Here is a 19,116-nt window from a genome sequence, read left to right as displayed (position 1 = left end):
GGCCTGAGCCTTAATTAATAACATTGAACATCTAGGCTCTACAATCTGGTGTGAGGAATTATGAAACAAATATACAAATACATCAATGGATTCGAATAATCTCCCATGCCCAAGTTATTGCACAACTGTTACCAATTTTATTTCAATCATGCCTGAGTTATTGCACCAGGTGGTCATATAGAAGGTGGGAGTGGGGATTCAGAAATCAGGCCAATAGGGCATTAGGTCAAGGACCTCAACTGAAGGACCAAATAGTAAAGGTGGTTTGACTCATTGTCTTTAAAACCATAAACCGGATATCTGGCCAGAATCAATGGGTTGCAGAACATAATGGAAAAGGTCTGGTGGGGGAGGGGAGTTAAACTAGCTTGGCTAAAACTTTAAGTCTGTCAGTCATCAACTAAAATGGAACTAAAACAAACTATCCAAACCGTCAAGTCAGTAGCTTTCAAAAGCTTTAGGTGAGGAACACAAGGTTTATAAAAAAAGTGACACACCAATCCTGAAGTGTGAGAATTACAATTTTAATGTGCATGCTGTGATCTGTATAAAGCTTGAAGGTGTTCAGTAATACAATAGAGTATGCTCTGACCCTCTTATATTAAAGTTTCTCCCCATGCCTGCGTATGAAATAAATGATTGTTTACTTGTCCTCCTGGAGTCTTCTATCAATTTGTCAAGTACTTCTACAACACTCATTATCTTGCTAAAACATCTGATTATTACAAGCACAGCAATCTCTAAAATTCTTCTTCCTCACTGCTATCAGCTGGCAGGATCCACAGACCAACTTACCTGGGTGACCAAGGGCTGAAGTAATGCAGCTGACCCTTTCCCTACACATCGGACAGCAAAACGCAAACACCGACAACAGCGCTCCACAATTCGATTGTCAGCTTGGTGCTTGTTCAAGGTTTCAGATAAGACGGGCCAGATCTAAAAACAGGGAAATGGAAAGTTAAAGGGAACTTGAGAACTCAAAGTAACACAGAAATAAAAACTTGTCTTTAATCCCTTTCATGACCTCAAATCATCCCAAAGCACTTTGAAGATATGAAGTACATATTCATGCATGCGCACATGCGTTTGTGTTCACTGTTTTAATACAGGAAATGCAGCAGTCTATTTGCACACAGTAAGCTCTCAGGAGGGGCATGTGATGAAGACAAAAATAGATCTATTTCTTTAGTGATGCTGATTGAGGGATAAATATTAGCCCAAGACAATAATAGTGACTTCCCTAATCATCTTCAAAATAATGCGCTGGGATCTTTTACATTCATTTGAGAGAACACACAGAGTTTTGTCTGAATTTCACTTAAAAGATCAGGAAGTGCAAGCCCTGATGTTTGTACCTTTGTCTCCGGACAGGGATTTGAATCCCCAATTTTTTTAACATCAGAGGCAGAAGTGCCAACAACCAAGACACAGAAAAGCAAAGTATGTGAAACTGCACCGTAGGTTGAAAAAAACCAGGGACCCTTATTTAAAACATTATCGCTTTGCACTCAAGTGTTTTGCACTTGTAATACTTTGTTCATTTTTAAGGATACAACTTTCAATTCTGAAGCAGAGTTTTCATTTTAACCTCTATTTTTCATTAGTAGAACAGAAGCAAGACTGTTCGAATTAACTTCTTGAAGGCAAAGTTCATCATCTGAGGTAAGGAATGTTCATGCTAAGCAACAGAAGACTCATTCTGGATATCCACTTTAAGAGATCAAAAGCTCCTAAAATCTGATGCCATATTTTTCTTTTCATTAAATCACGAGATGTGAGCCTTGTTGGAGGTGCACTCATTTAGGCAAGTGGAGAGTACTCCATCATACTGCTGACATGTGCTTTGCAAAATGGTGAAAAGGGTGAGTTACCTCTGTAGAATTCCCAGCGTCTGACTTGCTGTAGCCCCAGTATGTATTTAGCTAAATTTAGTCAAATTGAGGGTTGAGACTTGGTGGGCCTGATGTTCAGAAAAATGACCATGGAAGTCAAAGGAACTTGTCTCCTATCCCATTCCACTAGCTACACCATCAACTTTCAATAACAGTGGAGTGCAACATCTAAAAGTTGTATTCTAGAAATTCACGAAGGCTCCTTAGAAAACACCTTGCAAAACCACGACCACTACCATCTAGAAAGACAGGGGCAACAATACATGGAGATACTACCACCTGCAAGTTTGGCTCCAAGCCACTGATCACCCTGACATGGAAACATATTGCTGTTCTTTCAGTGTCACTGGTCAAAATCCTGGAACTCCCTCTCTCACAGCATTATGGGATTACCTACAGGAGATTATGGCTGGCCAAGATATGACAAACACATTAAAAACTTCAAACAAACAAAAATAATATAGTGGGAAATTCTGTATTCATCTGAAATCACCTAACCAGTTTTATTTAGCATCTCAATGGGCAACACCTTCAGCACTGCCAGCCTAGAAACCTACTCAAGACCCGAAGTAGGGTTTAACCCATAACTGTGCAACTCAACTCAGCCATGCTGTTGCTATGTCACTTAACTCAGTCCAGCTGTCAAACATAACAAGGACTGTGCAATATGAACTCATGAATCAATTACAAAGCGTGCTTTGAAACACAAAGGGAGCATCTTAATTGAAAACCAAAAGAAATCGGTCTATGCCATAGAGTACAAATAAATGAGAAAGGAAGGATTAGGTATGAATAAGTCTGGATTCATCTACTAAAAGATAGGAGTCACTAACACCACACAGGATAGCGTCTTTAGAAAAGAGGGGGAGAACGAGGCTATTTTTTCCAAAAAGTCATTCCCTAGAATTCGTCAACATTAGCATGACTTAAACTGACTCCTCATTCTACCTCCCCTTGAGGTTGGGAAGATTGCCTTTCTATTTAAACTACTGCATGCTATATGGCAAAGGATTTCTCAATGCTGCTAGATAGGGAGTTTTAGAATTTTGACACAGAGACAATGAAGGAACAGATGACGTGTTTCAAGTCAGGATGGTAAGTGACTTCAAGAGTATTGTTTTCCAATACCATTACTGTTTCTTCCCCTCTAAATTGAGGAGTTTGATTGTATGGATGGTACTACCAAAGGCAGTCTGGCCTAGTGGTATTATCGCTGGACTGTTAATCCAGAGACCCAGATAATGTTCTGGGGACCCGGGTTCGAATCATCCCATGGCAGATGGTGTAATCTGAATTCAATAAATATCTGGAATTAAGAATCTAATGATGACCATGAATCCATTGTCGATTGTCAGGAAAAACCTATCTGGTTCACTAATGCCCTTTAGGGAAGGAAACTGCCATCCTTACCTTGTCTGGCCTACATGTGATTCCAGACCCACAGCAATGTGGTTGAGTCTTAACTGCCCTCTGGGCAATAAATGCTGGCCAATGGGATGCCCTCATCCCATTAACGAATAAAGAAAAAAAAGAGAAAAAAAAAAGTACAGTCTGCAGCCTCATGTGCGAGTGGTGGAAAGAGTGCATGCTTCAATTCTGAAGCCAATCACACTTACCTATTGCTCTCTGATTTGCTACTCCATTTCTCACGAGGCTCCGTAATATTGTTAAAACAACATTCATTGAAGGGAAGGGATGAGATGGACAAAACACCAGAATGGATGTGTCAGAACAGACCCTATCACATATTTTATGAAGGAGTGAATTCCAAGATGGGGTTGAAGAGCAGGTGGTTAGAATGTATTAAGTCAAACAATCCAAAAGAACACTCCATACCCACAACAAACAACTCATCCATCAATAGCACTGACTGTGCCCTTCTGACAAATGCACTTACTTCATGTATCACCTTCTGACATGGATGCGTCTGACCATTTTCAACAATAGGGTTTGTGTGTCTGAAATGTGACCAATTTAAATTATTAATAACTCATTTGACATTCTATACAGAATTCAATAAGATACGAAAAAGAAAAGACATTTGTTGATGCAGAAGAGAAATTAAAAACAATACTCAGTATCTATGGTCACAAAGCCTTCTCACACTAAGTTAGCATAGTTGGGTACAATGACAATGACCATAGATAGTAAAAGCATCCAAACTGCCCACATGAAGGTCTGATCAGTTGGACATTCAATACTCTATCCTGACTGAGTGTTCACAATGGTCACACAAAATTTCAAGTCCAGTGGTGTCTTAGTGGAGTTTCACTACACATTGTGACAGAAAAAAATGCAACTTTGAAACATCTTCTAAAACCTGAAGTTTTTTTCCCCCAATTTCAATTACTTCTGGAAAATAAATTATTTATTTACTCTGTGACAATTACATAGATAATCTTCATATACAATATGGGTAGCAGTTCTTCACTTTCTGCATTTTATTTGAACAGTTCTTTATTGCAAAGTCTAAGAAATAGATGAAATTTCATGATAATCTTTACTTACTTGCATCTTTCTTTCCCAAATACCTTTGCAAAATTTATTCAATTTTTTAAACCCAACTGTTGCAGTTCACAACACTTTCGACCATTCCTCTATAAAGAATTTTGCAGTGGGGTTTTAAAAGTAAATACAAGCCAGAGCCGATGCATGGCCACTGAGTTTAAATGCTCACGCTGTTTCTCTCTCCATAGAGGCTCCCTGAGCAAAAGAATTAATCTATTTTCATCTTAAAAGCAACAGGCATGCAAATTGAATTTTAAAGACAGATATCCAGGCAAAGATTAATTAGTGCGCTCAACTTGAATTGATCGCTCAATATGTAGCTGCAGCTCATATTCATTTCTACTGTTAATGCATAAAAGCCTTCAAAATTGTTGGATATTGTTATAAACCTTACTTCTGGTAGTTATACATGAATTCCAAAAAGGGTAAAAGGATTTATTTAAAAATGTACTCTGACTAGCTCATTACTATTCACACTTTTTTTATTCAAAGCATTGAAATTTCAGCAGGTATATCTTCAATTCTTTTGGCTCTAAGTTCTGGAATCGCGCTCTCAACATATTCTCACTGCTTCACTCCACTTTCCTCCCTAATATTTACTTTTGATCACCTGCGTCACCATCTCCTTACAAAGCCTGATGTTCAATTTTGTCTAAATTGATCCTGTGAAAGAACGTCAAGACATTTTAATACACTAAAGGCACTTTATAAACACAAACAGTATTTAGATCAACAGCAGTGCAAGGGTTAATCACTGAGCCTAGTTACACACATTCCAAATTTGTACAGTAGAATAAAGCTGATCATTGTGGGGTCCCATTCAACAACTTGTACAGCAGAGTCAGGTTTAATCGTTGCCCAGTTTTTATAAGGTGGCAAGGGCTAATCACTGTATGTAGTTTCTGTTTTGTAAGGCAGTACATTATGGCAAAGTGCCCAAGAATCTGCTAACTGTGAGCACAGGTTATAAAAATGGTTTTCACTGCAACATTCCCTTGATAGATCATCTGATTCAGGCTGTGAGCAACGGAGCCATAATGACCAGTGAAGACCCAGGTTTAAATACTACTGTGGTCGGTTAGCCGATCTCAGCTGATCCGTAGCAATAATCTACAATGTTCTTGTTCCCACTGCTGGAAGCACAGAATGAGCACAAGAATATGTGCAGGTAGCTGGCAGATATGGAATTCACTGTAGTATTTCTACAGTTGAGAAATACTGCACTTCTGTACCTACGGAACTTTGGTGTTGCGGGGACTGAGCAGCATCAGCAGCAAGAAAGGAATTAAAGGGAAGAAAATAAAAAACAACCTAAGACTGATTTTTCCCTTTTTCCACTTCAATACAGGAGAGAAGTGGACAAATCTTTCGCTGTTTAAATACAGAAAACCACAAAAAAAATGACTATAGAGAACACAGGAAAGAGAAGTTTCTGCAGCATCCAGGTCACAGACATGCATTCGCTATTCTGGGGGCAACTTTGCTGCCCTAACGGGGAAGCTGTTTAGGGAGCAGGTGCAGAGTGTACAAACTATACATGACAGTGTACAGACAGTGCAGGAGAGCTATGTGATACAAATGGAGACCAAGAGAAGAAGATAAACAGGTTTTAAAGATATATAGCTATTGTGTCAGTGTGAGCTCCAAGTCACTGAACATGCTGATTTCCAACAGGTTATTGTGAAAAGACAGATCAGAAAGTGAACTCCAAAAAACTGACAATCATTGGAAAAAAAAGACATATCTTGCTGTAGCTTTTCACCTTACACCAAAATGTGTCTTTTTCCAGTAATATTGAACTCTGTGCTACCAAATAACAGAATGATAATATAGACAGTAACCATGACAGAGCTACATGCCCCAATCTCTTTCCAACGGCCCCAAGCAGATGGCTGTGTGTGGGTTATATATAGCATGTAAAAAGAAGGACTATCATTATAAGCGAAACACATTGTTACAGCTTGAAAAGCAGTGAGCCAGTCATGCAATTAGGACCTTGCTAAAATACCATACAAATCAGTAACATGGATGGTGCGTCATGATTTTGATTAGTTTTGTGAACAGCAGTCTGCAGCGGAGTTCATGTGAGATCATGTGAGAACTAAGGCATATACTCAAATTCTGAAGTTACCAACAGAGGCTGAAAATAGGAAAGTGTTACTGAAACTGTACAAAGCATTAGTGAGACTGCACTTGGAGCAATGCATACAATTTTGATTCCCTTACTTGAGGAGGGATGTAATTGTGTTGCAGATAGCTCAGAGGAAGCTCATCAGATTGATTCCAGAGGTGAGGAGTATGTCTTGTGAAGATATATGAAGCAGCTTAGGCCTATACTCTCTGGAGTTTAAGAATGAGAGGAGATCTAATTAAGGTTTATAAGATGTAAAAGGGGATTGACAAATTAAATATAGAACGGATATTTTTTCACGTGGGGCAATCTAATATGACAGGTCAAAGAGTCTCTTAAAAGGGCCACGAAACTGTGAAATTCACTATCCCAGATTGCGGCAGATGCTGGGACATTGTCTATCTCCTTAAATGTACTTAAATTTTAAACACATAATGGGTTGAAGGGTAATGGAGGGTAGACAGGAAAGTGGAATTGAGGCTGAGGAGATCAGCCGTGATCATATAGAATGGTGGAGCAAGCTCGAGGGGATGAATTGCTTACTCCTGCTCCTAGTTCTACGATGTTACGGACGAGCAGACTGAAGAATGATCAGGTCCTTCTAAGCAACATACAGGGGAGACAGGAAAAGATTTAGGGGTTTCACAGTCTGAATCATATCATGAAAGATCAAGCACATAGGTTGATAATATAATACAATGGGATGGTGAGAAACTGGCACAAACTATGTGGGTGTAGGTTAGAAAGTATGGCATACACCACAGACGATGGTTCCTGAGATCTCAGTGGAGCCTAACGATTGTTGTGCAAAGTATTCATACTTCAGCAATTTAAATGTCTAATAAAACAAAAGTGAAAATTTTGCTCTTGTAAATGTAAACTGCATTTATTTTGGACTTACTCCTGCCATCAGCAATAAGATCTGTACCCACCAGAACTTCATCCCAGATGGCAAATTAAACAATTTTCACAATACCAATCTACTGGCCTAAAGTGCAGAGTTTGATGCATCTCCTAGTCTTTTGGAACCGATGCAGCAAACCAGATGATAGAAAATTCTGATCTTGTATTTTAGATGTTCAATCTAATGAACTATGTTGTCGCAATAACAGTGTTCTGCAGTTTTAGTTTAGCAACATATATGTACGTAGCATTGCTACAAGCACCAGGAAGAACTGACTTTCGTCATCACAGACGAAGTATGAAATAGCAAGGTGCACGAGTGATTCCTCCCACAATACCAAACCACTTATTTATGAGAAAATAAAGAGGGGGAACTAGTCCTAAAACTCATTTGAAGAACGAATGGTTTCAACAAATCAACACACGATAAGGGAACAAAATCTTTTATTCATTCACAGAGCAGTTATGTTGCTAGCAAAAATCAGTATTCATTGTCCATCCTTACCTTGAGAAGGTAGTCATGAGTTAACCTCTTGAACTACTACCCCTGCAGTGTAGTGAAAGTGCTCCCACAGTCAAAAGATAAGTGGCTCCAGGATTCTCACCCAGCAATGATGAAAGAACAGTGGGCATCCAAACCAAGATGTGGTGAAACCTAGTAGGTAACTTAGAGCTGGTGGCTATTAATGGGCCTTTTGGCCTGAGAAACCTTACTGACCCTTTGTAAAAGCATTCCAGTGATCAAATCAAAGCTCTACAATCCTGCTACATTCGATACTGAATGATGGTAGACAGTTAAACAACTAACAAAAACAAAGTTGCTGGAAAAGCTCAGCAGGTCTGATAGCATCTGTGAAGGAAAAAACAGAGTTAACGTTTCGGGTCCGGTGACCTTTCCTCAGAACTGGTGGTGGCTGGGAAAATGTCAGTTTATATGCAGTTGTTAAACAACTAATGTTAGGAGGTTCCAAAAACATACTAATTCTTAACAATGGCAGAGCGCAGCATCAGAGGGCAAAAGACAAGGCTGCAATGTTGGCAGTCACCTTCAATCACAAGTAACAAGTAGATGACCCAAAATGCCTCCTGTGGAGATCTCTAACTTTGGAGGCCAATGTGATTCATTCCATCAAGCACAGGATACAAAGGAAATTCCACAGGCACCGACAACATCTCTCTTAGCTATAGTGCTGAAGGCTCATGCTCCAAACTAACTGCACATCTAACCAGCTGTTCCAGCTACACCAATGTCATCTACAGCACAAGATGGAAAATTATCAAGGTACACCCTGTTCACAAAGAGCAAGTCCAATGTAATCTGCACAACTGCTGCTCCACTTATAACTATCAGTGAAATGATGGAATGTGTCACTGATATTGCTACCAATGAGAATTTATTCAACTGATTATTCTGGGTTTTGCCAGTACCACCGAACTTTAATCATTATATCCTTGGTCCAAACACTGACAAAGCAACCAAGTTTCAGCGTGGAAACGAGAGTGACTGCCTTTGACTGCAATGCAACTGATTGCAGCAGAGTCAAAATAAAGTCAGAAATCAATAGGAAGCATTGGGAAACCTCTCTACTTAGTGGAATCATGCCAAGCATGAAGGAAGATGGTTGATTCCTAGGGCATTACTGCAGGCATTCCTCAGAGTACTCCCCTAGCTGGAATCATCTAAAACTGCTTCAATCTATTGCCAACCCTTCATCATAAGGTCAGAAATGCAAATATTCACCAAAGATTGCAGGGTTTAATCCCACTCCTAATTCTGCACATAATGAAACAGACAGTGTTCACTGTCAGTTCTGAAAGTGGATCACTGGACTTGAAACATGAACTATGTTTCTGTCTCCACAGATGCTGCTGGGCCTGCTAAATTTCTCCAGCAATTTGTTTTTGTTTCGTTTGTACCACAATCAGCAATGTAACTGTACCATCACAACAGCACAGTAGAGATAATTTTGAGAAAATACAACATACCTGAAAATAACAGCCAATCGATCCAGCCATATGGTGGGGTCTGTAGCAAGGCCATTGGCAGGCTCTTGTGCCAGGAGCTGCAAAATAAAGAAAACACGAACAACCTGATGAAGTGGGATTGAACAGATGGGGAGAGGAAGTGGGAAAGCAAATGTTTAACAAGAGAGAATTATTTGAGATGGAGAGCGGACCAGAGTTAGGTTTGGAACATCTATGACATCTACAGCCAGCAAAGAAAAACAGAAGCATTCTATGCCACAAGTTTGGTCCAAACTCAGGAGGTATTGTGTTGATCCATATGCCTTTTGTCTACTCTCTTACCTTTTTCAGTGCCATCACTTGTACAGCACACAACTCACTGAGACATTCGGTGATCTTCTCCAAAGGCAGCCGACAAAGAACAAGTGCTGTGCCTAAACAAAAAAAAAGTTATATCGCAAAAGCAATACACAATAATTCTCAACATTATAATCTAGCCTCCACTCAGATATTAGTAGCTTTGAAATAGACTGTGGATTTACTAAATATACCAAGTAGGTGTAGATGGTACAAAAAACAGAGCTGGTACTTTTGTACTTTTAAGCAAATTCATTGTGCAGGAAATAGGTTGTGGATTCAATTCAGGGGACATATTGTTTCTTACCTGATGCATTAGATAAAGATTACCTCCAGTAACCAAAACAAACTGAGGAACTGCAGATGCTGGAAATCAGAAATAAAAGTAGAAATCACTGAAAAAAAAACTCAGCTGGTGTGACAGCATCGGTGGAGAGAAAGCAAAGTTAGCATTTCGTATCCAGTCATCCTTATACTAGATCCGAAATGTTAACTGCTTTCTCTCCACAGACGCTGCCAGGCCTGCACAGTTTTTCCAGCAATTTCTGTTTGTTACCTCCAGTGATGCCTTTTTTTTGAAAAGGCACTAAAGGAGATCATCAGTCTCCAAGAAATATCACATGCCTCAGTGACTTTAACTCAACCCAATGTTGCAGTATTCTAGACAGGTTTTTAAAACTCTGCTCTCTCAAACCAGACTTTTGGTTCTATTCAAAATAATCTTTCCTCTGTTGAGTGTAGAGCAAACCGTAATCAGCCGATAATTTACTTTTCTTCGCAATGAAAGGTTAGCCTTATCTAAGTGATTGATCAGAAATATTAAAGAAAACCAAATCTTATCTCTAGTGTCACACCTATCCACTAAAGCCAACAGTAAAATTCACTTAACTTGCTGGTGAACTTACTAGGCTGGTCCAGACTATCACAGAAATGGGAAATAGAAGGAAAGAAGAAATTGGCAGGGTAAAATATTATGGTGTACATTGCTTTTGGACTTCAGTCAGGACACGAATACATCTTATGCAATTGCAATCATGAAGCAAATTCTGTGTCTTCAATAGTTATTGCGCTGATTAAGATTTTTAATACCTTTCAGGAGGCCAATGGCAGCTTCATGAGAGAGGCTGAATGTATCGAGGGAACGAACGATTTCCAGGAGGCCCTCAAAGTGCTGAGTCATGTGATCACGGCAGGAGGAACAGATATTTTGAATGGCTTTGGCTGATGCCGAGGCAAGTGCTTTCTCCCGTAGTCCTTTCATTAAATAATTTAACACTGGATCTTGAGGGATGGAGAGTAAGAAAACAAAAACATATGATCGCTTTTGGGTTTACATATTTGCTATTGATAGAATTTAATGGAATGGAAACATGCTATCTGGTCCAACCGTGCGTAATGTTTACTTCATCTGATACAATCAACGCAACTTTCAGTTCCTTTTTACCTTCTACTTAGTTGGGTGCCACGTTAAGGTAGAATATCTATGCTATTTGTCTCACCTTCACACGTTAGCAAGTTTGTGGTCCACATGAGCCTCTTTCCATTAATCACATCAATAAAAAATACCTATTGATTCCTTTCTCCACCATGTAGTTACAAATTAGTTTACACATTTCATGGTTAGTGTTGGTTGAAGAATGCTAGAAAACCTCCTGCTCTTCATTAGCACCTTCTGACCCGCCAGGTAGAAAAAGTAAGTGACATCACATAATATACAATAAAGACAGGCATACAGCACGCCATCACAGTTGCTGTACACAATGACATTACACACCTAAAAATCTGGGATTTCGATCAACGACTTCATTCAGTTCTCCAACCAGTTCGATGCTAGTGAATCGGACTGCCATGTGCACAGTATCTGGGAGTTGAACTACAGCTTCGAGCACTTCAGCCAAGGTGGGGTTATTATCACTGAAACAAAAAAAAATACCCACAAAGAATATCAGCAAACACGGATTTTGTTTCTCTACATTTAATCTTTTGTAATAGTTATATAAGAATTGAGATTATTAAGTATCTCACTGAGTCTCAAAAACCAAAGCTCATCAGATACACCAAATTTAGTAACAAGGTCAGCATACTACTAGGCAGGGAGATGCAGCAAAAGTTTTGCAAACAGCTAGATGGTCAAATAACAACTAGACCAGTAACCAGGTCTTGGTTGAGGGAAGATATTGGGAGGACTCCTAACTCTGCTCTGAATAGTAAGTCAAGATCTTTTATGCCCCATTTTATTATTCAGGAGGACAAAGAGCACAGTGCATAAAATACTATCCCTTGTGATAAAGAAGCACATACTGCATATTGCACCAATGTGTAAACGCAGAGTTTGTGCACAAGTCTTGGAAACAGGATGTTAACCTAGAGAGAGGGAAGAGCAACAGATGCATGGGAACACCACCAACTGTAAGTTGCCCTCAAAGCCACACATCAGTCTGAGCCAATGGAACTAAACTGCCATTCCTTCACTGTTGTTGGGCCAACATATTGGAATTCCCTTTCTGACAACACCAGCAGTTACATCACATGAACTTCAGCACTTCAATTCAAGACTGTGGCTTAACACCACTTCCTCAAGAATAATTAGGGATGGGTAACAAGTGGTGGCTCTGCATGTGATATTCACATCGCATGGAAGAGTAAACCCACCACTTTTGATATCAGAGAGCCAGAGAATTACCAACTGAGCAAAAACTAGTAGAAAACACCTTGATTTTTTCAAGCCTATCTTATTAACAGTTCCAGAGTTCCAGGGTCCACAATTTCTCACCACGCAACGAGCTGCCTTGTCCAGAAACTGCTGCAAAATCCACATAACTAGGAGCCTTTTATTCAAGTAGTGGGCAGCTCCACTGTGGCTAATTTAAAGTGCCTTCTTAGCTCCCATCCAAACATCTTGAACACAAAGCTCTCCTCAACTCTCATCTACACAGTTACACAATTCAACCTACAATCATGCGACATTAATCAGGAATATGATCCAGGCTACCTGTTAAAACTAACAATGCAATTTCATTCTAAGAAAACAGGTGTATAATGGAAAAAAAAACTATATATTGTACATTAGCAAGTGAGTGGCAGAATTATAGAAAACTGAACAATGGTTAATGAGCATTTTTCAGGGTGAAGGGAGGTTTGTAGTGGAGTTCTCCAGGGATTAGTATTTGGATCCTTACTTTTATTGATTTCTGTTAATGATCTACATTATTGAGAGGAGGGGGCGATTTCAAAGTTTGTGAGTGACACAAAGCCTGGAAATATTTGCAGATGAACTCAGGGCATTGTTGGGAACATAGGACTGGGATATCATAGCAATTATAGGAACGTGGCTCGGGGATGGACAGGTCTGGCAGCTTAATTTTCCGGGATATTGATGCTATAGGAAGGATCCCCCGATAGTCAACGGCAAATTGAGAAGCAAATTTGTATGGCAATCTCAGTTAACTGTAAGAATAATAGGGTGGCAATGGTAGGGGATTTTAACTTACCAAACGTTGACTGGGACTGCCATAGTGTTAAGGGCTTGGATGGAGGGGAATTTGTTAAGTGTGTACAAAAAAAAATTCTGGTTCAGTATGTGGATGTACCTACTACAGAAAAAGCAAAACTTGACTGACTCTTGGGAAATAAGGCAGGGCAGGTGACTGAGATGTCAGTGGGGGAGCACTTTGAGGCCAGTGACCATAATTCTATTAGTTTTAAAGTAGTGATGGGAAAGGATAGAACGGATCTAAAAGTTAAAGTTCTAAATTGGAGGAAGGCCAATTTGGACGGTATTAGGCAAGAACTTTCAAAAGTTGATTGGGGGCAGAAATTCATGAGTAAAGGGATGGCTGAAAAATTGGAAGCCTTCAAAAATGAGATAACAAGAGTCCAGAGACAGTATGCCCCTGCTGGGTGAAGGGCAAGGCTGGTAGGTGCAGGGAATGCTGGATGACTTCACAAATTGAGGTTTTGGTCAAGAAAAAGAAGGAAGCATAGGTCAGGTATAGACAGCAGGGATTGAGTAAATTCCTAGAAGAGTATGAAGACTGCAGAAGTATACTTAAGAGGGAAATCAGGAGGGCAAAGAGGACATGAAATAGCTTTGGCAAATAGGGTTAAGAAGAATTGAAAGAGATTCTACAAATACATTAAAAGGACAAAAGAGTAACTAGGGAGAGAATAGGGCTCCTTAAAGATCAGCAAAGCTGCCTATGTGTGGAACGACAGGAGATGAGTGGGAAGATACTGAACGAGAATTTTGCATCAGTGTTTACTGTAGAGAAGGATGTGGAAGAGAAATAAATAGTGACATCTTGAAAAATTTCCACATTACAGAGGTGGTAGTGCTGGACTCTTAAAACACAAAGGTGGATAAATCCCCAGAAGCTGATCAGTACAAAGTGAAAAGAAACTTTTTCACTCAGTAAGCAGTTCAAGTCTGGGATACACTGTCTGGAAATGTGGTGAAGGCAGGTGCAACTGAAACATTCAAGAGCGAATAAGATGATTATTTAAATGGGAATAACTTGCAGGGTTATGGGCTAAGGGCAGGAGTTTGTCACAATGTCACTGGACAGCTGATACAGACATGAGGGTTAAGTGGTCTTTTTCCATACTGTAACAACTCTGCAATTCTATAGAGATTTCCCTTCCCTTCTTTTGGATACAAGAAAACTTCAAGTTAGCCTAAAAAAGCCTTAAAAGATTGTGAACTGACTTAAATCTGATTTCAGCAAGTTGATCACTGGGTCATCAGGTTTAAATATCAGGAGACACAAGTTAAACATTAATTAAGAGTAAGAAGGTAACATATTTTCACCCAAATAGTCACAGTCTTCAAAGAAGTTACAAGAGAAGAATCTTTGAATCAATCCAAAAAGCTTATTTCTAATAAGAACAGTTGATCAAAAGCTTGGTCAAAAAGGTAGATTTAGAGGAATGTGAAAGGACAGTAGAGAAGCAGACAGATTTAGGGAAGGAATGCTCAAGCTGAGAGGACAAAAACTATAGATAAAGAAAATTGAAGTGCATGAATTCAAGAATAGCACCAAACACCAAGGAGATACAAAAGGTTAGTGGAATGAAGCAGAAGTACCTCAAAGCAGAATCAACTGCATTCAAGGGAAAAAAGAAAAAGATAATAAAAGTTGCAAGCAAAGAAGATAATTGATACTTGAAAAGGAGAGCAATACAAAGCTTCAAAAAAGAATTATTTTTGTCATGATATTTTAAAAATTGTTTAATTTCATTCATTTTCCAATTACTTACGGATCTACACTCTTTGCTATGGAAGCCATGATGAAGAGGACAGCTTCAGTGATCTCCCAGGATGGCCCACTGTCTTTCAATGTGGAATAGAGCTTTGAAGATCAATTATACATTGCAATATTATTCAATAGAAAGATAGACAAAAATATCTAAACTTCAAATAGCGCAAGTTGTTCAATCCCTCAAGACTGTTCCACTATTCAATTCGAACTGCACCCCAGTTAATTATTTCATGACTTGAAAAACAATTAAACAGATAAAGACTACCTTGTTCACAACGCACTTCTCACAACTCATACACGCTTTATTGTAAAAAAGACTCTAGTCACCTATATGATCGTCATTCACAAGTATATCTAGCCCTACAACCGTCCAAGTTTTTTTTGCACTGGGCCAAATCAGAACTTTTCTGTATCTTCAATTTTCTTTATCTATAGTTTTTGTCCTCTCAGCTTGAGAATTCCTTCCCTAAATCTGTCTGCTTCTCTACTGTCCTTTCACATTCCTCTAAATCTACCTTTTTGACCAAGCTTTTGATCAACTGTTCTATAGTCTCCTTTAGTTGTTGTAACTTTTTACCTGATTGCAATTCTGTGAAGCGCCTTGGGACATTTTACCACATTAAGAAGTACTATATAAATGTTGCTGTTGTTACACTAATATGCACTTCATTCATCCATTTAATCCCCTTCCTCAGGCTGTACTCAGTCTGCCTGATCATACACCAAATGTTTTTATACAGCATATACAAACTGTCTCTCAACACACTTAGACCTCAGAATGACGATGTTAAAGTTCCCTTTTCTCTTCAATTGAAGTACTAAACTTTATTATAAATGGCTGCTAAAATAGTAGATGAAAAAGCCTCATAGAGGACATTATGATTCATTGTATCATTTTGAGCTATATTCACTTCAGGGAGAATTTTTCTTCTTTATTTTCAACTTGCTTTTCTGAATGTTCTGACTCCTACTATTTAATTCCACTTATGGCAAGTTTCCACCAGAGCCGCACCATAGCATCGTACATCTGTCAGCCAGATTGCTAACTGTTAACCAGCGTGTCCTAGGCAGGAAAAATGTAGACATCTGGCAAGGACAAGGTTCAAGTTCAGCCACTATGGCTCCCACAGTTTGGACCGACAAACGATGGGAGAATTCAACTTGTAATATTACTGCAAAGTCTGCAGCAACTATTGAATTTTGCCTGAGCAGAAGTCAGTACATTCAGGAGTCAAATCCACAAATACTATTCCTCTTAAATTACAATCCACAGTCAAATTCTGAAATTTGTATCACCTGTGTGAAACACTCCATCGAACCAACCAGGAATATCACATCCTTCACAAGATCAGACACCCTCATCCGGAATTCCCCAAAATCATCCGAGTCTTCTGGAATTCCTTCCTGCAGATAAAACGGTCAGCACAAGACTTTAAATAATGAAGGTTCCTCAGATGAAGTAAATAAGCTAAATATCTTGGGCGTAGGTCACAAGGATTAGAGGACATAGGATTAAATTCACTAGGGCAAAAGATAGAACAACCATCACTTTTACTCTTATGGGGTAATGAAAGAGTGGAACACACTCCAAAAGGAGTAGTTTAGGGGTTCAGGATCTACTCTACTATTTGCAAAGGGGGATTGAAGTGAAGCTTGTTGATAAACACTGCATAATTTATTTTCACACATGCTGTCAGACAGATCTGTTTTAATCCTAGAATATTCCCAACCATTTAATCTCCTTTCATTACCTTATAGACTCTACCCATCTATTTAAATTCCTTACACATTCTTATAATATCATGGACTCCATCCCACCTATTTGGGGAGGCAATGGCCTACTGGTATTATTGGTAGATCCAGAAATTCAGCTAATGTTCTGGGGACCCACGTTTGAATCCCGCCATGGCAGATGGTGGAATTTGAACTCAATTTTTAAAAAAACCTGGAATTAAAAATCTACCAATGACCATGAAACCATTGCCAATTGTCAGAAAAACTCATCAGGCTCACTAATAAAGGGATGGAAATCTGCCATCCTTACCTGGTCCAGCCTACATGTGACTCTAAACCCACACCAATGTGGTTGACTCTCAACAGCCCTTTCAGTTCAAGGATAGCTAGGGACAGGCAATAAATGCTGGCCAGCTAGCAATGACCACGTCCCACAAGTGAATGAAAACAAAATTCAATCTACTTCAACATGTGCACTCTACCCTAAACTAGTATCCAATACATCTTCTGAAGTTCTAGATATGCACTACGTTATCAACAAAAAATAATGAAATAAGATTATTCATCCATCTTACATTTCAACCATTTATGCTGCTGCCCTTCCAGATTTAACTGCCTGCTCTTGCATATGAACCATTGGACGCTATGGAAAATTAATTAGCTTTTATTGTGGAGCAGAGAGAAACAAGACCGTGAGATTACCATCCCTCTAATTGCCAAAGACATTTTTACTCATTGTTTAGATGCACTTGTCAGTGTATTATTCCCTACATGCTCTTTGAGCACAGAATCAGGTTTAACTTTGCAGTTACGCCCCATAATTGTACCTAAACACTCGCTACTTAGACTTAATGATAAAGAGATCAATTTGGAAGAGAGATGAGTATATAAATGGACACCTACTGCCATGACAAAAATCAATTTCTTGAATGCTGCCAAGAGATCGTATCTCCAGATCATCTGCAACATCATAGCATTCTGTTCCTACTAGTTACGAACACACATGTCATGCCATTGCTCTTTCACTTAGATTCTAACAATAGTCCAGCTCAGATGATTGCTCCAGAGAAAAAAAACCATAGACGAACTTTTGAAAATCTTACGTGATCTGATTCCAGCTGGCAGTGTCGAGCCAGGGCATGAAGCAGTCGCTGAATATACGGACGAAAGACAGCATGACGTGATGGGTCATTCATTTTGTAGAGATGTTCTCCCAATCTGTACCAGAAGTTAAAGCTGATCTCCGCCACCTGGATAAAGAGAGATGATACAGTAATTATGAAAACTAGAGACAGCTAAATGAGACTTTATAGTTCCTTCACAAAACACAAAATTAGATAATATAGAAAAACGTTAAATAAGCCGTGAACATTGCTTAAGATACCCACCTCCTGATCATCAGAAGTCCTTACTTCTCCTACCACTTCCAACACTGAGAATTTTGTAATCACCTGTGCTTCTGCTCTTGGAAGCAGGACAATCTAGAGTTCAGAATGGTACTGAGGAAATGACACACTGTTGGAGCTATCACCCTTCACAAAAGATGTTCCATCTTTAGCATCGGTTGTCTTTTTGGGTGGATACAAGTAATTTTTGGAACAGTTCAACAAAACAAAAAACAAATTTTCCCCAAGCACAATATTGAACAATGCTATCTCAGCCAAAATCAGATTATCTGGTCAAGTCTCACATGCTGTTGGTAGAGATGGGACTTCAGAATGTTCAATATGGTTGCTGCCTTTTCTGATATAATAGTAGCTATGAAGTAATTTAGAAAGTTGCTCTATCAACACAAGCTCAAGTTCGTTCTTCAGATAGAACACAACTTCCACTGACCACAACCTGTCTTCTTTCCTGCTCTTGCACTTTAATCATTTGTGCTCCTAAAAGGGTTTATCCTTGGTCTTTCCTAGTTTCTCATTTACGTGCTACCCTTCCGCAACATCACCTGAAAACAATGTTTTCACACATTCACAGAGGACACCCAACTCTACTTCAGCATCACACCTTGAAACTTTTCCATAACTTCTACATTATCAAACAGTTTGTCTGACAGTCAGCTCTGCATGAGCAAAAAATAATGGCAAGATCAACTATTTTGTGCTGCCATTACAAACACCACTCCAAACCAGCAACTCCATCACTCACCCTGCCAAGTACCTGAGGCTGAACCACTCTCCTAAACCATGATGTCGTATTTGAACCAAAGTGAGTTTCTGATCACATCTGGACCATCAATAAAACCTGTAACTTTGCCCAACTCTACCTCTATCTTAGCTCAACTCTGAAATTCTCAGCTATAATTTTGTTTCCAATAGACTTGATTATTTTAATACACTCTTTGCTGGCCTCCCACATTCTTTCCTCT

At 39.2% G+C, this 19,116-nt stretch overlaps 1 protein-coding gene across 1 annotated transcript in view; it reads right to left on the bottom strand.

The window, feature by feature from the left end:
- Positions 1-19,116, bottom strand: part of tnpo3 (transportin 3) — a 57,201-nt gene that overhangs the window by 7,892 nt on the left and 30,193 nt on the right. The window contains exons 8-16 of the mRNA XM_048609978.1: positions 17,852-17,998; positions 16,311-16,418; positions 15,013-15,104; positions 11,531-11,670; positions 10,846-11,037; positions 9,742-9,833; positions 9,421-9,497; positions 3,790-3,850; positions 796-936 (exon numbers count right to left, since the gene is read on the bottom strand). Of these exons, the coding sequence (XP_048465935.1) occupies positions 796-936; positions 3,790-3,850; positions 9,421-9,497; positions 9,742-9,833; positions 10,846-11,037; positions 11,531-11,670; positions 15,013-15,104; positions 16,311-16,418; positions 17,852-17,998 (1,050 nt within the window). The remainder of the gene's footprint in view (positions 1-795; positions 937-3,789; positions 3,851-9,420; positions 9,498-9,741; positions 9,834-10,845; positions 11,038-11,530; positions 11,671-15,012; positions 15,105-16,310; positions 16,419-17,851; positions 17,999-19,116) is intronic.

The sequence above is a fragment of the Rhincodon typus genome, chromosome 22, assembly GCF_021869965.1.
Source record: "Rhincodon typus isolate 14 chromosome 22, sRhiTyp1.1, whole genome shotgun sequence".
Taxonomy (NCBI): Eukaryota; Metazoa; Chordata; class Chondrichthyes; order Orectolobiformes; family Rhincodontidae; genus Rhincodon; species Rhincodon typus.
This window is presented reverse-complemented; position numbering and strand designations above follow the sequence as displayed.